The following is a 14,679-nucleotide window of genomic DNA, read 5'->3' as shown; positions in this document are numbered from 1 at the left end:
TTCCTCACGATGTTTTCCTTCACCGTGTTAAGCAGTGATGTTATTCACATGTGCAGATAAATTCAAAAATCAATTTATTTCCTGCACGCTTGTCCGGCCTCAAACCCTGACTTATCGATATTGAAGTCCGAGGTTCTCACCACTGAGCCACCACTGCTTTCTTTTGTTTTACTTCTACACAATTTAACCATTCATGTTGATTTATAGAGGCCATTTATGACTGACGCTAAAGTTGATGGTACTATTATATGAATACATACTGTATGTGCGTAAAACTTGTTATAGTAGATCAATGCTCCATAATGCAAAGTAAACGAACGTTAAAGGGCAAGGCCTACTAGTTGTTTTAATTCGACTATTTTATTTGTCCGTACTATTCTTACATGGACTATAGTGGATAATTTATCAGCGGTTTATTTTTACATACACTGCTTTATGGAGCAGGTATAACTATCGCCTGTAAGTATAATTTTTAATGATAATGGTAATGGTGTCTTGTGAAATAATTAGTTCTTGTTTTTGCTGTAGGTATTTCATCAAATAATGAAAACTTAGTGCAGGAGACGGACAATTTTTTACCAATAATTTTTTTTTATATAAAAACAATGGAAACCTTAAAATGGTATAAACTATTTGTATTAATGACGTTTGTATAGTATGATTCATATCTATATTTTTTTATGCTATAAATTGTACAGTTTGTCAGCTTTTGCGCGCTAATTTCAGAAATTATTGGTTCGATGTGGAACATTTTTTCAGTGTTATATTGATATGTTTCATATTTATTGAGGAAAGCTATTACATCATGTATGACGTAGGCGAAGCCGCGGGGCAAAGCTAGTTTATCCATATAAGCGTACAGATAAGGATTGATGAACGATTGAAGTTTAATAACAAATCTCCTGTGATTTGATTCATTTCAAGGTATAATCTTGGATGTCGAAATATGCTAATAATAATATAATTATATCAAAATCAATCATGTACAGTAATGTACATATCCTTTGTGATGTAGCTAATGACATTTTTATTCTAATTACATTCGATGTTATAATACTGGCTTTTCGATTTATATTCTAAAGTAGTATTTACGTTCTAAAGTTTTTATTATTGCGCTTAATATACAAATTGAAAGAAATTGGAAATAAAATGTTATTAAATTACGCAATTATAATACTTTCCAAGATCTTAAAATTAATAAAATCTTTGATATTAGACCTATGACCTACTTTGTTGTCAACATAAGATTTTACTTAAAAATACAGGTAGTCGTTCAGAATTGCAATATCTAGAGGATGTAAAATCAAATTGATTTCGAAATTACGATTTTCATAGAGAAGCAATTACTATAAAATTACACAAGAATAAGTAGTAAGGGCTAATTCAGTGCAATCAGATATGTGCAGATTGCGTGAAGCGACAGCCTTGATGCTAGCTGGCCGGTTCAAATGTCACGTCTGTGTAACGACCGAATGCTCATATTTTTAATCTGTGCAAAATTTGAATTAAGAATAACTTCATACTTGGCTTTTTTTAATGGAAATCTGAAAAATTGGTAAATACAAAATTTGAGTATGTATAATTTTTTATCTGTGCCTACCTAACTATGTATTGTCTATGGCTAGATATATATTTTATAAAATTTATTAACTCTAAACATTATTCCAGTTGATAAATCAAACGACATTTTTATTTTAATTATATTCTGTTTTCTTTATGGGGATAAAAAAACATTAGTGCGATTCAAGCTATACTATTTAATAATTCCATTTTATTGCCAAGTCATTCCTGTTTAAGGAATTGCAAACGTACGTTGACCACACATTATTTCAACTGGTTTAGCATTCGCTATGGCATTCTTGTATTTTATTATTCCCTAATCATATAGAAGGTGAAACACGACTCATCGATATTTGAATGACTTTTCATGTATTCAGTTCCTAACATAAATTTAATTAATTAAGTAAATATATTGAATATGCGTTAAGGATTACTTAAAGTATGTTAAAGTTCAAAAAATGCCACAGTAAACACCTATATATTTTATGGTTATAAATCTCAGTATAAATTTGGAGCATCGGATTGTGATATATATTAGCATAATAAATCAATACACCACGCAAAATAATTATCTGTGACCATAATGTCGCTTCCTTGAAGCATCATTAATTGCGACTTTTGACATTAATTTTTAATCAGTCATTAATAGATCGAATTTTCAAATTAAATTTATATGTTTCATTTGACGATCAAAAACAGGATGTCGATCATTTATGACGATTATAATTTATATATTTAAGCGTTTAATAATAATTTAAAACTAATAGGTACTATAAAGATAAAAAATAAATATATATAATAAAAAATATCAAAGTCAGTTAGTCTGGATTTTTGGATGTTTCTCTAGATTTTGATGTTAACGATCGTAAAAACTGTATAAGCTTGTATAAATAAGAAACCTCAATCGTTTGCTTACGATAGCTAGGTTCCAAATCTGCATCTAGCGATTGGCTGGAATACTTTTTACTCCTACCTGAAACAATAAAACATAACCTTGAATTAAATGATACAGATGACTTCATTGTTGCACCAAAAATGTAGAACCTTCTTCTCTAGAAGAAACAGCGAAACACAACGAAAGCTATATTAGGAGTGTGGGTTTCATGTTGTATGTGATATATGATTTGTTCAATAAATGATTTTTATTTTTTTTTCTTTCCATCCGTGTGTGCTAAACACGAATGTATTCCAAGGGATTGGGTGCTACATAAGATAATAGTTAAAATGTGCTACTAGTTGAAAAATTTGCAAATAAAACTATCTTTCTTAAATTAACTAGCATAAATGTAATGAGTAATGACAAATAAATATAATTCATATTTTATTCTGAATATTTAAAGAGCATAATTTTTAAATCTAAATAATTTATCTTAATCTTAGTAACTAGTCTGTATAATATAGGTATAGAAATAACTAAATAATGCTAAATGCCCAAATTTGCTAAAATTATATTTTGAAAAGATGTAATATAGTGCCTAGATCAGGTAAATATTGTATCCAGAACTACGGAGCTTATTTATTTCAACAATCGGACATAAAAACATTATAAAAAAGATTCACACTATGTACCTACTTATTTATTTAAATATAGTATGACATCACAAACACTCAACATTTGTTACGCCCTCCTCTTTTATTGAAGATAGATAATTTTTTTTAATATTAAATTCTCATAAAGGGTTACATCAAAAGAACTAAGGAAATAGAAAGTTGAAGGATACCAACATTGTTGCTAATCTGGAGATTGTGGCCTATAACAGTTAAGCTGATATTAAAGAAACTGACATGGCGCAAACTAGGCGAATCTGTTATAAAGCTTAAAGAGTTTTGAGTTATTTTATTCAGATGTATTTTACTACTTTTAAGTTGTTCTCTAACTGTCCCACAGTTAATTTAAAAACATCCACCGTAAGAGCATTATACATAAGTTTGTCGTTATAAAATGAATTCACAATCAAAATGTTTATTTAAGTGCCTCCGACAAGATTTCTCAAAAAAAATATTATTGACATATCGTAATAGACAAATCTTGAATTTTGTTTATTATTTTACGATGCAAATGGATGCATTAACTAGACTAAGTAAAACATTTATTTAAATATTATACTCATCTTATAAATTGTGTGAGTCTAAATAAACTAAAAAAGATTTGATGACATTCATTTTAATTTTATAAAATGGAACTTTACTAGTGTATCAATTAAGTATTCATAATAATTAAACCGATTTATAGTGGACTAATTATTCTTCACGATTCGATTATGTAAATTAAAACCTTTATTTTTTATATTTTAGTGATATATTTAAGGACCACTGGTTTATTTTATAAATCGTTAATTACCTAATTATTCCATTTTTCTACTTCCCATATTTTAAGTTCTACGTAAATCAAATATGAAATATATGTTATATAAAGATTGCTACTTTGTGAATAAATACAAAATTTATAATTATATAACAAATTTCTCCAAAATTTAAAAATGCTCAACCACTATATTACGAATTTAGCCTTATCTTAAATAATTAATTTATACAAAAAAAACCACCGACGTCCCCGGGAGAGGTAACACTCCAATTTCTATAAATGTATTAAATGACAACAATATCCTATCAATCACAAAAAGAATCACGTTCGGTTGAAAGCCACGGAATTATCGAGTCATAAAGTCGTAAAAAATACAGTCAAATCAAGAACCTCCTTTGTTTTTGAGGCTTCGTCGAGCATAATCATAAGATAGTTTAAAGATAAAAAATACGTTTAAAGCTCCTAATATGCTAAAAATAACATAAAACTTTAAACACACTCAACTTCACTCGCTCTTGTGTTAAAGTGCGATCACCTGATATGACTTCAAGGTGTCATCAGATTAACAAGCGAATATTGATGTCGGTATACGAGTATAAAAGCGCACTTGAGTGGCTTGTTAAGTGCATCTTTATTTTATAATTTTATCACACGATTGAGTTATTTATACGAATTATATGTAAACATATCCATCAAGTGCTTGGATAGGTATAGTGTTATTTGGGTAATATTGAAAAGTTGAGTGAGTTTTTGTAGAAAAACGGCAAATGAGCCGGTTGCAAGATGTGTAGTCAGATGGCAAGCGTACATGCATACATTACAGCTGCTGTTAGCCACATAAATAAACGCATAAGCATATATATTAAGGCAATGGATCGTCTTCACCTACCTATGTCTTTGAGTGTTGTGTCTACGTATATCGGTGATACATTATACATATCCTTTTTTCCTAATACTATGCACCTTTGTGTAAAAAGTTTTATAGAAATACGTGCAAGTCCGAGCCATTCGAATGACAAGTTCAATAACTAAAACAATCCAAATATATAAACTCAAAGGTAACTGACTGGCATAGTGATCTATCAACGCACAGCCCAAGCCACTGGATGGGTCGGGTCGAAATTTGGAATGCAGATAGATGTTATGACGTAGGCATTTGCTAAGAAAGGATTTTGATAAATTATACTCCCAAGATGATAAAATAGGGGGGTGAAAGTTTGTACCGTGAAAATTTATTAAGTAAGCGGGCAATAGCTATTATGACTATATACAGTATTGGGGTTGGAATCTCATGGAGGACATTCTTCCGTTTTGTATGTATACATTAGTGATCTTAATTTTTATGCTTTATTGGAATGATTTTTGATGAAAAGTATTCAGATTTTACATTACAACACAATGCCAAAAGAATAATAATTATGTAATAAAATGATATGAGATTTACTTGAAATATTCGTATTTGGTATTGCTACAAAATCATATAAATTATTGCCAGTAAAAGTCAAATTGGGCTTCTGATTTAATGCAATGCAAGCGCATCAAATCCTTATTTATACGATTTTCTTAAATATTTTATGAGTTCTTGACACTTGACTTGACCCAGTTTGATTTGCTGGAATTAGTTTTGTATAATTTAGCAGCCTCGTCGATGCATTGCAAATTCGGCTAATAATGATTAATATTAATTTTATAGTAAGTTATGAGTTTAAAATTTGTGAATTTAAACGCATAATCTTTTACCACTTCGTAACATTTTTAAACTATTTTATATGGTATTAATGTATTTACTTAAATAAAAGCTCACGAGTAAGATTAAAATCTAACGCTTATTACAGTTTTACGGTGACTTATATAATACATATTGAAGTGTAGTTCTTTATATTTCGTTATATTCTATTTCATTATATTCTATATTTCTTTATATTCCATAATTTCAGAAGTTCCTTTTGAGATAAACAGATATAAATTAACTTTTATTCTTCCGTACGAAGATCAATTATTAATTTGAAGTAAACAAAAAAAAAAAAAACAATATCAGTACTCAATCGTTTCCGCTGTATTAAGGTTATTTGATCTACTTAAGAAGCATAAATCACCATAAACTTCTGACATTTAAAAGTATTCATATCTCGAATAATAATCTTGATTTATGGGTACTATGACATTATGTCAAGGCTATTTGAAATCCAGATGATGTTACTTTAATAATCACGTTAATAGCTATTTGATAATTATACCTTAACATTGATTTAATGTCATTTGAATAATAAATATAACATTTGGATCCTATCAATACATTATAAATACATCGTATAATCTTGATGCATTAAAGTTGAAAGGTTAACACCTACATGGTGTATACTAATATTTTTCTGTACTAACAAACAACCAATATCAATTCACATCATTTCGCGTACTTTGATGTAAGGCCAGATTCTTATTAAAATCACGTTTATTTTATTTAAAACCTCCTCCATTATTATTTGCAGCATAAAAAAATAATAAATCAGCTACACTTCACAAGGGTAAATTTGTTCCTGTTTTCGTAAGCAAATGGTCTGTCTTACCTACACAGAAGTAAGTTAAGAATTAAGATAAGTATTTTAAAAGAACAATTAGTTTCGAAATACAAACGAAATTTAAATTAGAATGCAATGCAAAGATAGACTAAGAATTCAATGTAAAATAGACTTCCCCGCTATATATGGATGTATGTTTGATACCCTTTCGCGCAAAAACAGCTGATCGGATCAGAATCGTATTTGGTACTAGACTTGGTATTTTGGTATAGAGGGTTCCAAGCGAGTGTCGCCGCGAGTTCGAGTTATGTATAATTTAATTGTATAAAATCTTTAGGATCATAAATAAGACATACATTATAAATTTTTCGTCACCTGTGACATAAAACAGTAGTGCGTATACAACAAAAACATCGTAATGCATGCAATGAAGTAGCAAATGAAACTGTAGGGATGTGGTGAGGTCAACCAAAATGTACCTATGTTGATTAATATTGATTCAAGTATATTCCGAATATTTCTTTTTTGTGGTGATTCTCGATGCTAGCCTGAAGGGCTACTACATCTTAGCACGGACGCGTGGGTGAACTGAGGGTTCACCCTGGTAGCTAAAGGGCGTCCCCCCTTGTCGGGTCAGAATATTCCAGGTGCATTTGCCTCTTAAAGGCAAATAAACGCATGACACAGATGCACCATACTTATAAATAATGCGAATATTTTTATGAGTAAATAAAGTCTTTAAAACGAATGCGGAAATAAATGCTGCTAATGACCATATCTTTTATTGTTAGAGCATTATAATATGCAGATTGTTGATTACTGGTGTTGTAAAATCAATCATGATCATGTAAAGAATCTCGCTCATAAACATTTATTTGCAAAAGCTTATCGGCATTTCATACGTATCAGTTTGATATGAGTTATGTATATATACTGGGCTAACACTGAAATCATTCTTCAATCTTCTATAAGCTATTTTTTATATATAAAAATCAATTGCTGTTCGATAATCTCGCTAAAACTCGAGAACGGCTGGTCTGATTTTTTAAGCCGCGGGAATAAGACAATAATATACTCACACAGAGGAATCACTTACAGAGACGATCTATAATATATAATTATAATTATGGTATAAGTGGATGACATCATAGAAAAAAAAAAAAGAATATATATATATATATATTTACATTTTCGTACAAGCAAAGTTTTCTAAAAGTATCAAGTATCAACTTTTACGTGTATTTATTTCTGTTAAACCCAGTTTTCTTTTATCCAAGATACAGTTCATTTGTGCTTGCAAGGTCATTAACATTGACCTTGCAAGCACAACTTTTTGCGACGACACGATATAAAACTATTCTATAAAAAGTCCTGGATGAACCAAACCAGTTAGGTCTAGTGACTATAACGCTTTATGCATTTTCTTTATAAAACAGGACTCGTTTAATTTGATATGCTGACCGTTCTGGCATATCCAATTTTTTATGTGTTTAATAAAGTTGAACAGATATTTTGAACAGACTAACAATACAAGTGCGTCAACATTTATAATGTACTAAGTTCTCTTAGTAATAGTGCGAACCTAGTGAAGGTTCTTTTACGTGCTTTTACAAAAGTATTACAGGATATTCAAATATCCATACAAAAGATTACAACGCAGAAAACATTAGCAAGTAATCACAACATAGTATAAAACAGAGTCGCTTTCTCTGTCCCTTTGTCACTGTGTATGCTTAAATCTTTAAAACTACGCAACGGATTTTGTTGAGGTTTATATGTATAACATCTATTAAACTACTCTGCATTAAACGCGTGCGAAGCCGCAGACAAAAGCTAGTTCTATATAAAACGCAAAGGTAACTGAGTGATCTAACAACACACGCCAAAATACTGCACAGAACGGGCTGAAATTTGCGATACAGAAGGCTACTTTAATGTAGGCATGCGCTAAGGAAGGATTTTATAAATTCTTTAACCAAGGGAATGAAAGTTTTGCGAAGCTGCGAGCAATTACTAGTTTCACTACAATCTAATATCGTACCACACGGATTAAGTAGTAAAATATTAATATTTAAAGACAAACAGTATGCTCACTGTGTCACGTAAATATACCAATGGACTAAGCACCTAGCTGGTAATTAAATTAACAGCGCTTTCGCAATTTTTCGTAGTGTGTAATGTGTTTTCCTATAGTAATATGAGTCAATGCCTTCTCCGTTTGTACTAGCGTGGCAATGGTGCTGCGAAACTTTACGCATTATTTGCGTTTCCCATTTGGAGCAAAACCAATATTTATAAGTAAACAGTTTAAATGAATTTTACGCTAAACTAATGATTACGTTAGAAATAAGTACTCCTTTGTCCGATGTAAACTTTTAAAGCATTTTTATTGATACTAAAATGGTTCACTACAGCTTATTCATATTTTGGAATATATTTTATACATATAACATTCGAGGGTACCACTTACATATGGTTAATGTATTTTGTGGGTCATCATAAATGATAATAAATTACTTTGTAAAACAAATTTGTAACCAAGTAACTATAACCACAGATAACATAATACTATAACTTATCGTATAACCATGTAATAAATCGAATTGTTCATTTGTTTACCTTCCGAGTATATTGAATCAATCTGCTCGCTCTCCACGCTTTGTAAAGCGTCAAAGTCTGTATACTCTGGAACCTCAACAACCTCTTGTTCCACTTCATCATTCATATCTTGACTTCCATCATTATCCGTATCCTCAGGTGCAGGTTCTTTCAAACGATCGTGCATCGACTGCCTTATAGGTCGGTCTTCTGGTTTCTTCCCAGGTAAAATGTCGAATATTGATGGTGCCCTGTAATTGGGGCTCGCTAGTCCCAATTTCTTCTGTATAAAAGCTTCCAGTATCTGCGTAGTGATTTTGTTCTGTCGCGCCAGCTCTTGGAAATCTGCGGAGAAAGGAGAATGTCAGATAAAAATGACCGCGCGTTAGACCAATAATAGGAAATAGGAAAATTGAATTTGAATCGATATAGACGTCATTTTTATCTGGTTCCCCGTTCTCTTTGGGATTGTCCAGTAATGGAAGGGCTTTAACAGTAAAGGTAACGGAATGTATATTCAGAACTTGAGTCTCAGAACCGATTTTGATACGTGATTATAAAATAATATAATATTTAAATAATTGATAAGGGGAATCTGAGATAACTGAAATAATCTAATAGGTCGTTTAGTAAAAACAAATATGTAACTTAATTTATAAAACTAAATTATAAATGCTGAATAAATAATGACTCATTAGGAATTATACTTTAGTATATAACCTAATGATACAAAATGTATTTTTATTCAAATCCCACGCATTGAATATTTTGTGTGTACTTCGCTTTAATAACAAGTAAATGTTTCGAGATATTTCCAATATTATAATCTTATCCCAAATTATCGATACAGAAAAATAAATTCTAAAATATTCACATCATGCCTTCGCATGCTGAACTATCTATGTGTAATCTTCTTCGCGTGTATTAGCATAAATATTGAAGTACGCTTCTGTGCTATTAACCATAACAAGAACAATACTCTTATCTCCACAAACTTCCATGAATGTAAGGAAGTCGAGTACTTAATAATCGCAGGGCTGGCGTTAAAAGGATGCGATAAATCCAAAAAGTAGCTCATTTGCTTTGTTTAAAGCATCCTTGACGAGTTCAAGGCGGCATTCAGACAGAAATTGACTTAATTACTGTTTGTTGAGAGTAAATATGGATGTAATTAAACAATTTATGGATGTGTAAATAGATTTTAATCTTGTCTTGGAGATGTATGTTTTAATTCAGTGTGGTAAGGCTTTTAGGTATAAATTGTTACCTAAGTATACTACATAATACTGTTACAAGAAATAAAATAAAAATAGAGGAATTAATGTTAGTCACTAGCGTATAATAAAAGGTTCTATAGTTTTGTCTGATCATTCGCGTAAAACACATAAAAATACCAGATAAGGTTAAAATATTTAGAAATAACAAAAGAAAGCTAGATTTGATAACAATTAAGATAAATCATCGTCGATACACAAATCGCTTTCAATGTGTAAGCTTTGTAATGATATCAGAAATCCGATAATAATCAATTATTTGTTATGCTTTTGTTGTAGTTCGCTGCCGAGTTGCACAATGGAATTCTTTTATTTGTAACAAACAATAATTACGCCTTTCAAAATAACCGAAAGATATGAATGGGTAGTAGATAGTTGTAGGTAGACTGATTGTTAAAAGAAAGCCTAATGACCGCCTAAAACAGTAGGTTTATATGAGCTGTATTTGAATCTCTATTTAAATTGAAGTAGCTACTCTTAATTATTACCTAATCTTTCACGACGCTCAGTCAGGTTGCCTGTAGGTACTTTATCGAAACATAACGACAATAATTTCATTTCATCATTTATAATTTTCCCATCGTAGTTATGACGCTTCAGAAGTACTGTAGGTAATTCTGGTTTTAAATTATGTTGGTATTTATAAAACGTAAAATGCAACACCAGTAACCGAAAACATTCCAATTAAGCTGTTGAATTAACCATTACTCTTTATGATCGTGAGAGTCATACGAAACAAGAAAAAATCGATGAAGAAACGTGCCATAAAATAAAGAATCTTTAACTTATGTACAATAAACGGTTAATTTTTGAAATAACTGCATACAAACTTGGAATAAATTAAATTTATTACGTGAACCTTCGATAAATAATGTTACTACGTAATTTTGGAAGATGATACGATTGTAATGTGGTTTTTATACAGTGATATAACGTTTGTTGCAAAATTTTACTCACAAAAAGTATTCGCCTTGCGTAGGAATTAAGCAATGCGGCGTCAGTTTGCCGTTTTCGGCTATGCCTCTGTTGATTAAAGACTATTGTAGAATTTAGTGCTACATGGTAATATGCTGTTATGGGCACGATTTGTTTATGTGATTCTTGCCCATAATTTTATATTTCATAAAGATAATAATTTTATGAAGATAGTACACCCAATAATTGGTTGTATTTTCAGATAAAGAAAATAAAATTCCTTCGAATTGATTATTACTGCTTTAAGTAGCGTTATCCATGATATTGTTACATACCACAGTACAAACCACAGAGATAATGTATGCTTTTAAATGCCTTTAAATATAATTAATTGACACACGCGTATTTGTATGCTATAGAGTTCCTATGTATTCATTTATCATTATTTATGTTACCGCAAACATAAATTAATTAATGTGATTAAAAATATTTTTTCTTAATACCACTTCCGAACGACTTAACAAATCTTTATAAAGAGAAAGAATACCAGACGAGCGTATAAAAATTTAAATTGAAATAGATACGTGAAGGCGAAATGTTATGATATAACTAGCATGTCATAGGACCAAAAAATGACCATATATAATAACATCAACCAAATAGTGCATCAATAGCGAGCATGGATATAAGAGAATAGGAATATTGGTGGCTCCTTGGTTAGAATCTCGGAATTCGTTAGAAAATTCGGAGGTTCGAGACTGGATGAGGGTTGAAGAAATAAAATGATTTCTTAAATTATTTGCATATTACCCACATCATCATTGGAAACGGTTAAGGTAACATCGTAAAGAAACCGACTTGTCCATGAATCAAAAGTGCGACAACATGTGACATCTGCTACTCCACACTTGGCCAACGTGGAGAACCCTTATAGGCCCGTGCTTCTGCAGAGGGTACATATATACGGCTGATGATGAAGTCAGTTTGGTAGATCGTGGACCTCAGAAGACTATGTGTCTTCTCTTGTTTTAGTATAGACTGCAAGGACCACGATTTTCTAGTTACTAAATATACCTAAAGCCGTTTGAAAACTTGCAGCCTGCTTTATATTAGATAGTACAGTCTAAGTTCATTAGATTTATAGTTTAAATCGTTATGGCAAATACGCCACTTTCCAGACGATTGTTTCAATAGACACTGATTATTATTAATTTATTATTTTACCATGTTATAAACAATGACATTTAAATGTGTGAATTGCTTTTTAAAAGCACTCGAGTATCAATATATAAATCTGCATTTGCATAAGATGCACCAAAGTAGTTTATATATTGATGCATATTAATTAATTATATTTTTACAAAAACATTTTTATATATGTTAATAGAAACACTTAGTATCAAAAAACAAATTTACATTATTAATAACTAATTAACATGACGAGCTAAGATTTTTCACACACCGTAGGTAAGTATATAAATTTATAAATGTTAAGTTAGAAAACATCGATCAGCAAATTAAATTCTTTCAAAGGTGTTACAAATGTATGAATTCATCACACATATATATTAAACTAAAAATACAAATGAAGAACATTTAGCCTTAAATATAGCTACAAATATTACATGATACCAAAAATCGACGTATCGTAATGAGCCATTCATTATCTCTTCTTATACTAAATTTATGATACATCTTATTTTACATATTGTAAACGACTCATTATTATTTTATTTCAGTTATTTACTTAAACATCGCATGCAATTTACAACTCAATTACCCTGTCAACGTCAATCCAATGTTTTATTTCGTGATAATTCATTGTTAAAATGGATGGTGTTTCTGAAAGTGTATTTTAATGTTTTTAGTCTTTACCAATTCTAAATCTTTCGGATAACACCTAAAGACGATATCACTATAGATTAATACGAGATACTATATTTATGGAAGTAGGTGCAGAGTTCATTTAAATTAACTTGTAAAACATATTTTGCTTCATCATAAATAAATGCGTGTAGTTTTGAATATTTGTAAATGAATTAAATTCTCGCAAATATTGATATTGATCATAAATCGAAAAGTGTACTTTTATTAAATGTATCTCAAATTGTGAGCTATAAGTGAACTCTATAGTTTCAATTCAATAAAATCGATTTGTATATTAAATAGAACAATTGACATTAGATTTACGTCGGCCATGTTTCATTATAATCGACTGAAGAACAACTCAATTCATTCATTGAAATAACGACAAAGCTTTGGTTACTGGGTCAAGTTAAAGCTTTTATATGTGCATGTTATTTACCATTTGGACATTGCATTCGATTAAATACACTATAAATTTTAATGGAATGGATTAATCTTAAAAAAGGTTAACATTCTGTTAAGATCTTGATGGCATAGATAAAATAAAAATCGATGCACGTAATTTCCGTTTTATCTAATGAATTTAACTAATTTTAAATTATATTTATTATTTTGGTTCAAGAATTATTTTCGTTGATTGTGGTTTATTATTGTGATTCCTTACTAGACGCTCGTCCCGGCCCAGGCCGGATATCAAGATTCCTGTTTTATCCCAAAAGAGTATTTAATCGGGATAAAAAATATCCTATCACCCAAGTAAGCTCATGCCCTGTCTGTATACCAAATTTCATCAAAATTCCTTCAAACTTTCACATTTATAATATTAGTGTAAAGTCTGATAATAGGCACATCCAGAAACTCGATTCAGACAAAAACGTCTTTCCGGACTACACTAATTGGATGGACTTAATATCTATGATGTTTAATATAGGATATAATTAGAATTATTTCCAATTCCAAGATGTATTATTTATGCATATGAGTATTAGATTTGCCAATAAACATCAATTTAAAATAAAAAGAAGAACGAATCGAGAGAAGACGTGTAATTCAGAAGCGCTTTTTTGTTACTCTGTGATTATTAATTAAAGATTGATCCTGTTTGAATTTATGATTATTAATTGGCGTGGTTTATTATTACTTTATTTCATTATGGCGATTATATAAGTGGCAGTAAGCGGCCGTAAACGCAGTAAACGTTATTAATAACTGACATTTTGATTTTTTTCTAGTTTAAACAAATACATTATTGTGTATAGCTGTTTAGAAAAGTCGGGTTAGTAATATAATGAATAATTCGCGTTTAAAATCCGTTAAAAAGTTTTTAATTTCAAATTTATAATAGTCGCGTAAAATCAAACACAAGAAAATATCGTGTATAGCTGTTACTAGATTTATAAATCGGATACCACGCGAGCAAATCCGTAGCCTGAAGCTAATCACTAACAAATCTTAGCATATTTATTGAATTGAATTTTTATTATACCATCACAAAATACACACAACAAACACACATGAAAAAAGACAGGAATGGTACAGAAGGTCTAAACACGTGCGGCGATCTATACCAGACACCCTTTGGGTACAGGATGAGAATTAAATTAAAATCACAATATATACATATACATAAACATATATATAC

General features: G+C 30.3%; 1 protein-coding gene across 2 annotated transcripts in view; it reads right to left on the bottom strand.

The window, feature by feature from the left end:
• Positions 1 to 14,679, bottom strand: part of LOC119840723 (C-type lectin domain family 4 member F-like) — a 63,343-nt gene that overhangs the window by 22,336 nt on the left and 26,328 nt on the right. The window contains exons 2-3 of one of the 2 annotated variants that reach the window (XM_038367441.1): positions 9,004 to 9,327; positions 2,477 to 2,533 (exon numbers count right to left, since the gene is read on the bottom strand). In XM_038367441.1, coding sequence (XP_038223369.1) covers positions 2,477 to 2,533; positions 9,004 to 9,327 — 381 coding nt within the window. The remainder of the gene's footprint in view (positions 1 to 2,476; positions 2,534 to 9,003; positions 9,328 to 14,679) is intronic. The other variant, XM_038367442.1, reaches the window with a different exon arrangement.

Source organism: Zerene cesonia, chromosome 7 (assembly GCF_012273895.1).
Source record: "Zerene cesonia ecotype Mississippi chromosome 7, Zerene_cesonia_1.1, whole genome shotgun sequence".
NCBI classification, from domain to species: domain Eukaryota; kingdom Metazoa; phylum Arthropoda; class Insecta; order Lepidoptera; family Pieridae; genus Zerene; species Zerene cesonia.
The sequence above is the reverse complement of the archived record's forward strand: the minus strand, read 5'-3'. Positions and strand labels throughout refer to the sequence as shown.